Source organism: Centrocercus urophasianus, unplaced genomic scaffold (genome assembly GCF_019232065.1).
Source record: "Centrocercus urophasianus isolate 14NV4802_14NV808 unplaced genomic scaffold, USGS_Curo_1.0 seq_12, whole genome shotgun sequence".
Taxonomy (NCBI): domain Eukaryota; kingdom Metazoa; phylum Chordata; class Aves; order Galliformes; family Phasianidae; genus Centrocercus; species Centrocercus urophasianus.
The window spans coordinates 42,615,553-42,625,044 of NW_024884364.1; the positions used below are offsets into that span (position 1 = coordinate 42,615,553).

General features: G+C 41.1%; 1 protein-coding gene across 1 annotated transcript in view; it reads right to left on the reverse strand.

Annotated features, from left to right (window-relative positions):
* CNKSR2 (connector enhancer of kinase suppressor of Ras 2) overlaps positions 1-8,999 on the reverse strand; it is a 191,008-nt gene extending 182,009 nt beyond the window's left edge. Inside the window, exon 1 of the mRNA XM_042810178.1 lies at positions 8,936-8,999. Within this exon, the coding sequence (XP_042666112.1) occupies positions 8,936-8,999 (64 nt within the window). The remainder of the gene's footprint in view (positions 1-8,935) is intronic.
* Positions 9,000-9,492: the final 493 nt, after the last annotated feature.

The following is a 9,492-nucleotide window of genomic DNA, read 5'->3' on the forward strand; positions in this document are numbered from 1 at the left end:
TAAAAGAATAGCAAACAAGTCAGCTAGAAGCGCTGTATATTCAATAAGTGTTTTCATATTTTTGTTGTTGGTTTTGGTTTTGGTTTGCTTTTTTAATATTTCATTCTACAATTCATTCACACTTAAATTAGGCAAAGACAAGAATAAAATTTTGTTTGATAGCTTTTAAAAGGCTTACACAAGCAGAACAAGCGTATATTCACAGCAGTCAACTGTATTCAACCTAAGTCGGTTTTTCAGAGAAAAACTTCCACATTGCTTTCAATAGAACCCTGCACAATTTCTTGATAAGCTAAAAGAAAACAAGAACATGGAGCCTTGCAAATCTTACAAAACCCAGTCAAAATAACAGCTATGCAAAAGCACCCAGCAAAACAACAGTGCAATTAATGAAGTAAAGAAGGCACACATCAGCCATGAATATCAATGAGGGGAATTCAGTTACAAAGATTTTAATAATTAAAATGAAATGCTATTAGGGCACCAGGTTTAACTTCCCCACCGTAATGAATAATGCCAGTTACTGGCTTTATTGTAATGCCTAAGTTTTCAAAAATTGCATTATTAATGGCAATAATGCTGTGGCTGCCAGTGGTCTTCAGCAACCACACCTGGTTAAGACTTCAGATTCAGATCTCACTAAAGAGACTAAACATCCCTGGCATCTCCAGGAATGGTTTCAGCGTTGACTCAGAGGAAAAAATGCCACAAAGTGAATTAGTCAGCACAGAAATGTCCCACCTATATTTACCTGGCCTCATTGTGCAGAGGAAGATTTTCTTCACCTTTCTACTGACATGAAGATTATCGGGAGAGAAAGGTAAAAGAAGGGAGACCAGGGAAGAAAGTGTATATTTAGAATAGATCATTTATAGTTGTAGCTATTGGCAACTGGTGGAACTGGCCAAACTAAAAATAAATTCTATAATAAATATGTTTTTGTTAAACTGTAAACTTCTGTAAGGCCAACAATCATCCTCTGTGAGAGTTAAGAGTCTTTTAGAGGTGACCTAGGCTCTACACCTGGACATCCCTGGCTATGCCCATCCTGCTCCATAGAGGAGAGCCAAGGAAGAGGTCCCAGCAGCATCCTTACTCATACACACCTTTAGTTTCCACCCCAACACTCCTACAGATCATTTTCACCAGTGCACACAGCATGATTTTGTTCCACCAGAGGTACTGGTCCAAGGTACTAGGCATGAACCAGTCAGCACCACCCAGCAGACAGACCTGCATCTTTTTTGTAGGGCTTTTTTTTTTTTTTTTCCTCCCTTTCTTCCAGATGTACTCTAGAATTCATTAGAACCTGTCAGCTTGGTATTTCATGTTATCTGAAAATGGCTCACATGCTTGCACAGTTCAGCCAGACCTCCACTAATGACCCAGACAGCACATATTCTAATGTTATTCATCCTGGCTTTGCCAGTTGAAAATACAGGGTCCAATGTGTTACAGTCCAGATACCAGTAAAGCCCTACTAGTAGAATCTCCACAGCATTAGCAATCTAAAATTTAGCATTAGCAAGAGAAAGACCTTATTCCACTCAAAACAATGGATGTTTGAAGCTGATGAGATACTTAAACTATTTATTTTAAAAAGGGTACTTGAACCTTTAATTTAAAGACTCACATTAACTCTCATCAAGTTGTTTTTTTTTTTTTTCCTCTTCTCAATATAAGAGGTATAATACAAAAATGCAGCACTTTGTATCCTACTGTATTAAAATAATACACTTCAGTTGAATACAGCTTAATTACGGCTTAACTCTAGTAAACTCATATATTAATTAACAGTTTACTTGGAAATTCCTACCATATGGCACTGTAGCAGATGTTCATCATGTAAGGCCAAACACTTTGAAATTACTGTTCTAGACACTTCATCTGAGGTACCAAGTGCCCTAAATTTCTACCTAAGAAAAAAAAGCCGATAAACAGGAAATGCCAGATACCTTACATGACTATGCCCACTGCTGTTTTCTCAAAGATGACATAATTTGGCAGATAAGTAGAACATAAAAGGCTAGGTATTCAAGATCACAGCGTTTTTAAATGACTTGATGTAGACATTGCTGAATTCCTTCTATATTAAGAGAGATTCCTTGCACTGGAAAAAAATACCTTCATTCGCCAGACATCTCCTAATTCCCATATAAGGTGAGGAAGGAATGTATATAATAACAATGCTCATCTTGGCACCACAAATTGATGGATATGTGTCCTCCAACACTTCATCCCTCACTTGCAGGAACATTGTTGAAAACAGCAGATTTTTGGTCCAGGACAGTCAACTATTCTAAATTTAAGAACAAGTATCTTGTTAGATCCAACTCTTCCACAAAGTGAAAATGAATACCCTGCACACATGGTAGTTGCTTTCCTCTGTATTTTGACTATAACATGGGCCTAATATTAGTCCTCTAAATTTTTTCTTCTCGAAAAAATACAACTGATCTCTCCCTCCGTACTTATAAAGAGAAAAAAAAAAAAAAAGAAAAAAAAAGAGAAATGTAGATGCCTTTGAAAAGCTGAAAGACAAGAATGAAGAAAATGTATTTTTTGCCATTCCATGACAGAGACCTTCCAGAACTGCAATTTTTCAGTAAGATATCTGGGAATCCTTACTCATTAGCATTTGTTTTGATAACTGGTCAGCTTCTAAGCTGGAAGTTTAAAGATTTCATTAAAGAGTAGTACAATTTTGCTATTTTGGATCTAGAAATCTAAATTTATCTCACAATGGGTACTTGCTACAGCAGATCACTGCTATGGTTATCCTATAATTTAATTAGGAAATAACGACCTCTTGAAAAAGAAACAACAGCCGCATAAAATAGGAGTCCAAGGAACAACGTTCCTCTTTCTACTAGTTGCATACCTCTAAACACTAGCCCACCCACAAAGAAAACATCCTTGTGCTATTCCTTTGGAAATCAGTAACACATACTACTTCTTGGCCCTGAAGAAATGCAGTACCATCAAATGCTGCAGTAACTTACTGAGATTAAAGTTTAGCAGCCCTTCTGAGAATCAGTCAGGAAGGCTAGACCATTCACCAATTGAGTTTTAGAAAATAAAACTGTCTCTTTTATAATTATTGGAGCACTAGAAGACAACTACTTGCAATGATTCTAAAAATACAAATGTATACATATTTAAAAATTCTCATCTGACAAATGATCTGGTTTATATCACTGCCTTGCAAAATTCTTGACAATCATTAACAAATTGCTTGGTTTAATACAACAGCGTGCAAATGAATCTGAGTAAGATAAGAATACAGAACTTCAATGAACTTTTGCAAAAAAAAAAAAAAAAAAAAAAAAAAAAAACCACAACACTTGAGAAAACATATTGTGAGGCCATATTTAAACTAACAGATGTTTCAGAAACAAAACAATATGTTCAAACAAAATAAAGGTGTAAAGGGGCAGTGCTGAAAGAGCTTCCCAGCTTGCACATTAATTTTGTCAATGAGTGAAATCTCCTAATTTAGGAAAGTTCAATCCCAAAAAGATCATTAATTTAGAAATGAATGTTCATTTTATGCTTAAAATTTGACTGTTTGAATTGTTTGCAGCAGAGTGGCTGCTTATGTAACAACGCCTTTGCTATGGCAACACCAGGGCTGTCAGGCATTGTTACACAGGAGTTTCAGTTTTATTTTTTGGTGATAAATGATGGCAGGAGAGGTTTACTAATCATGAATATGCTTTAAAGCATACCACCACGATGGTGGCCACTGATGCTATTAAAATTCCTAATGTCATAAGGACAAGAAAAAAGAAACTCACAGAGAAAAATAAACAAGTGAAAGAGAGAGATCTTTCAGTGGTGCCTTCACTACAGTTTTAAAACAAGAGTCATTAAAACTGAAGTTTGGAATAGCACAGTTTGACTCACGATGGGGACAACCTGTCTTCACACGAACTCCCCTCTCCTCCTTTCAGCAAGGATCCAACATCCTCTTAGTGAAATTATTATTTTTATGAATGGAGTAACTACCTCTAAATTAGCAAGTTCAGGATTTCATCATAATTAAGCTCCAACTGTGGTACCACTTTGTCTTTTTCTACAGTTTTTCCACAGGTTTTCTTGCTAGGCATTACAGTAAAACTCATAGCTACATTTAATAGCATTTAATAGCATTGCTTCAGAGCTGATGGACAACTGTATGTATCCTCTGATACCGTAGAATTTTGGTTTGCTTTTCTTGGGAGGAAAAAAAAAATGCTGTTTTATGCTAACAAAATGTTAAACACCTGATCTATTTTACATACGGTGATACACAATGACTTTTCAAGTTGATGACTCTTCTGCAGCTTATCAGTCATCTACCACAATCCTTACAATGAACTAAAGTTTTAGAAAGCATGTATTTTTCATATTCTTAGATTTCCATCTTTTGTTTCTCTGGGAGCATTCAGCAATACACATATTATTTCTAAAATATTTGTTAAGTTATATTTGTTAATTGTTGTTGCTCAAAAGCAACAACAAGTAGTATAAAAAAGTACCTTTAACTCAACACAGCAAAGAAAACTGACGAGGATAAAATTGAAAGCTCAAAATGAGGGCACATAACATACATGCAAGCACACCACTTCTTTACCATGAGGCAGACGCTCATAAGGTATTTGCAGTGTCACAGTCAATCCTACACTTCAGAAAAAGCTTTCTCCTAACCTCTGTCCATAATAATCTTCTTTAGCAAAAGCCAAGGCAAAAAATGAACTTCTCAAATAGGTCTGACAGTAACTCTGTGGTCATTCTTATTGCTTATGAAGTCTAAATCCCAGTGCTGCGAAAGGTAAGGTGCCTTCGCTGATGAGCAGGCTAATAGTTTAGAGACTACAGAACAACCTGGGATATTGCCACAGAAGTCCTAGGGCTATGCACACACAGAAACATGAGTAAAAGGGTCCCCAGAGCAAGATTTTAATTATTATTAAGTGTTACAGTCTTGGCTTCAGAGCATTTTCACAAACCCTTGCATTTTCTTGAAGCACAAACAGTTCCCGTTACACCTACTGGCGCACAGCTGTCAGCAGCCCCTGATGACTTTGTGCAAATGCACTGCTGAAAACGGGAATCTCTGCACATGAAGAGCAAAGAGAAACTCTATTCTTAAATCCATGTAACATTAACTTACCCAAAGGAGAAACTTTCACACTCTGCTTTCTCTTTGCTAGCACATTCACATCAGCCTCTCTCTTCCACTAGTCCTAAATATTTACATCCTTCTAAATGCTGGTACAGTACACTTTATGTAGGTAAAAAAGACCACATTCTTTAGCTTTAAAAGCTTTTAAAGTATCTCCATGCTTCAAAATTCAGCTTGATTAGTATTACTACCATTACAACAATTTAAGCTGTATGAGCTCAGTACAAGCTCTATAAGCTGTCATTTACCAAAATATATATATATATATTTAATCTTTTTTACATAAGGTAATTTCAATTTTTCCAGATGGGTTGCCTTTTTGAACACATTTCCCACTGCAAAAATGGTGCTGAATTAAAACTAGAATATTGTTAAAAGCAGCAAGCCCTTAAACTACAGCTATTAGAAATAACCTGGAACAAAAGAAGGAAAATTACAAGACCCAGTTAAAAATCTCCTGGTGGCTGGAAGGTAATTGAGTGCCTTGTCTTTGAGTTTGCTCAGAGCCCTAGCAATCCAAAGCACATCTGACAAGCTCCCTTCACAACTCAGTGAAAGCCATGATGCTCAATGACGCCCGCCCATACAACATGCCAACGTCTTGCAACGCTGGAGTGGAATCCACATATGTCCTCAAAAGGAGAGGCAGAGGAGTTGATTGACACAGTTTCAGCTCACTGATCCATGCAGGGCCTTTAAAATTAGTACTAAATATATGAAAAGTGAAATAACGCGCAGTTTGAATCAATTTAAATATTCATCTTATCCTGCACATCCAATATGCCATCCTGTGGGAGAGATGAGCTAATCCATCTGCTCTTTTTCCAGCTCCGTGACAGTCAATTCAGTGCTGGCGAGTTAACTTCAAAACAGACAAGAACTCATCTGCTGACACAGGCTCCCATTTTCAATTGCAAAGCTTTAATTGGTTAACATCACCTGGTTCACACAATTGGATTCACAACACCTTACTGTACACATTTTCACAAGGCAAAATTTAGACAGCGGTTTACTCACGCACATAACCAGTTCCATGCCCAACTCCACCTATGAGCAGTGCTAGCACCCAAGGAGCACTAAGGACTTCCCAGTCCTACTGTGGATGTTAAGAAATTAAAAACTGAGAGCACACTGGGGAGGCTGCATTAATTTGGTGAACACCCACCGCCTTGAGCCCAGTCCCCATGCAGCCATCTGGCAAAGAGTCGGCACTTTTATGTAACGCTTCGGGGCTGGAATACTTTCTTTGTCTTCATTTTTCACATCCTTAATGCTAGGCCCAATGCTTTATCATGCTCTGAACAAAATGCTACTGATGTCACGGCTCTTTTGCCTAAATAAAGAATTCCAGACAGGGAATTTATTGCAAACGTTCAGGTCATACCAGTAAGACCATCACAGAAACACTGAGAGCAATAAAATCCAAAGTGTTTCATTTCCCCTTGCTTTCAGATAACTGTAAACAATGTTAAACAGTAGGATTTTCCTTTTGCAAGAAAGATTGTGCTTTGAACATTGAAATCTGTTTTGAAGAACACTCTTTACAGAAGTGCTTTTAGCAAGCGTATTACATAACAGGGCACTTATTTAAAGAAAGAGGTTAAAACCAAGTTCAGCATTTGTAATTCGTTAAAATAACCCCAGTAACTCAGCCTAATATTCCCATGTCATGGAGCTGAAGGTAATTTCTGCAGACCAAAATTAAGTGCTATTAATGCAGAGACCACTAATGCACTCACCCCGAAGTTCTCTTGACAAAGATGTGTTCATTCCCATTTTAGGCATATACCTGCTTAGGTACCTCTCCAAATAACCAACACAAGCTATTTTTGTGACATTCTGGACTGTGTTTCTCAGAAACTACACACTTAAAGAATGTCTTTTCACCTGGATTCTAGCAACTGTGTTCACACAATAAGTCAGGAAAACAAAGTTGCTGCAGCCCTTCCCCACTGCTGTCCTTCCCCCAGCTTTGGCAGGCAGAGTGACCTGCACACAGCTGCCAGTCCTACTTGTTTCTACGTCTGAAACTACCTCAGGTGTGTGGGTGGATTCTCTCACACAGCTCTCACCAGAGGCAGGTAGGTTACCTCTGTGCACATCATTCTAGATGAAGTGTCATCAGCTCTGCAGAATACAAAACAAAGAAGTGGAAGCTTGAAGCAACGTAGGTTTGTTTGCTCAGTAAAAATGGAAGTATTTCAAAAAACAAATGAGCATTTGCACCAAAATAAACAGTTTGAACATTTAAAGGCAAGCTTCATAACTCAAACAGTAGGCGTGATTGCAGTAACTTTTTTCCCCACTTTCTTTCCCTGTAAAGTCCACCTAATTCTTTTCCTAGCAGACCTACAGCCCCACGAGTCGCTTCCAGGCTTCTCACTCCGAACCCTCCTCCAGCTGCACTATTTTCAATATTGGATTTCATGTAGTCAGCCTGTTGGTTTTAAATAACTAATTCTACACTGAAGCAATACAGACACATAACATGGCATGCACTTCACCTGTCACTTACAAGAAGTATGTGATGTATTACAATTTTGAAGTGTTTGAAAAACGGGATCTCTGAAGCTCATCCGTGGTTTTGGGCTTCTTTGTTTGTTTGTTTGCATTTTCAACACATTAGGAAGGTATCTCAGACGCTGCTTTGAAAAAACCCCAACATGAGCTTTTTTAGAAGTAAAAAAAAACATTGCAAGCCAAATGACTGCAATGAAACATTCCGGGATTGAAATGGACTTGCATTTAGTGCTGCTCACCTGCAGCTCCTTCAAGTTGCCAGTTATGTTTGCTAATTCCTTAGAATATGAAGTATCATGTTATTCAGCTTTTAAAATTCTACGGACTGCAAAAAGCTATGTACATTACTGACCACAATTATAACTCGACAGCTATAAACGCCAGCATGGAGAACATATGCTATATGCCTGAAATTTTAAGGATGATGGAACTGTCACATTAGTAGCATGCAGAACGCTATAAGGAACTCCCACAATGTAGCAGTTGTTCGAAAGTTGTACCCATCCGGTCATTCTATCTTTATTAAAAGATACATAATATCAGAGAGTGATTTATTCAAAACACAGCTGCAGACTAAGTTAAAGGTAAAAAGGAAAGGGAGAAAAAAAAACATTTTTTTTTTTTTTTTAAATTGGAGTTTTAAAGCCAAGCCAGTACATGAAGAATAAGTGAGAAGCCTTTCCAGAAAGTCCAAGTTTTATTCTCAATACGTGGGGAAGAGAGAAGGTGACAGGTGAGGGAGCGGGAGCAGGCAGAGGAGCCGTGCAAATAAATGGCAGCCCAACAAATGGCCGTACATCGCACCCGGCTTAACGCCAGCGGCGCGTCCCTCCGTGCCGACTCCAGGGGCTGCGCACTGCGGGAACGAAGCTCGGGCTGGGGGCCGCTCAAGCGGCGGGGGCCGCTCCCCGAATGCAGATCGCTATTTGCAGCCAGGCAAGGCACCGGGTGCACTCCCCCGGGTCCAACTTTTATTTCGAGACTCTGCTGAGAGCTGCCTGCCGCGCCCCATGCCTGAAGCCCCCCGGGCACAGCCCCCTCTCGCCTCTCCGGAGCTGCGACCGTCGGGGGTCGCCGGCCGCTCCCACCCCCACGCCCCGAGGCTGCCCGGAGTCCCCTCAAACGGCGAAGACTCGACAGCCGCTCCCTTCCTTTCCCAACCCCTGCCCAAAACCACGGGGGGAGTCGGCTGGGAGCACCTGCAGGGATGAGGACGAGGACTGGGAGGACGCGGGGCGCGCCGCTCACCTTTCATCCAGTCGACGACCTGGCTCGGCGACCACTTACTGACGGGCTCCATAATGAGGGCCATGGGGGCTCGGAGGCGAGGGGCTCGGGAGGCCGCCGCTCTTCTGGTGAGGGGCGAGGCTGTGCGCAGCTTCGGGAGCGTTCTGCCCTCAGACGGGGCCGTTCCTCTACACGAAGGAGCCAAAATCCCCGCTACAGCCCCGCTTCCCTCCGCTCCGCTCCGCTCGCTCGCCGCCTCTGTTCCTCTCTAGGGATTTCAGTTCATGTTGCCGGCTCGGCGGCAGGGGGAGGAGGAGGAGGAGGAGGAAAAAGGAGGGGGAGGAGGCGGTGGCACGCTCCGACGCCTCCCGCCCCCGCGGCCCCGAGGGCGGCTCCCAGCCCTGGCGAGGGCTCTGCTGCCGGGCAGCGGAGCGGGGAGCGGCGGGGTTGAGACTGCGTCCACCGGGTCTCTGAGGCCGCGGTTCCCGTGCGCGGGGTCTTTTTCTCCTGGCGGAAATGACGAGGTGGCTCCCGTCACCCGAAAATATCTCCCAAAGAGATGGGAAGCGGCACCCGAA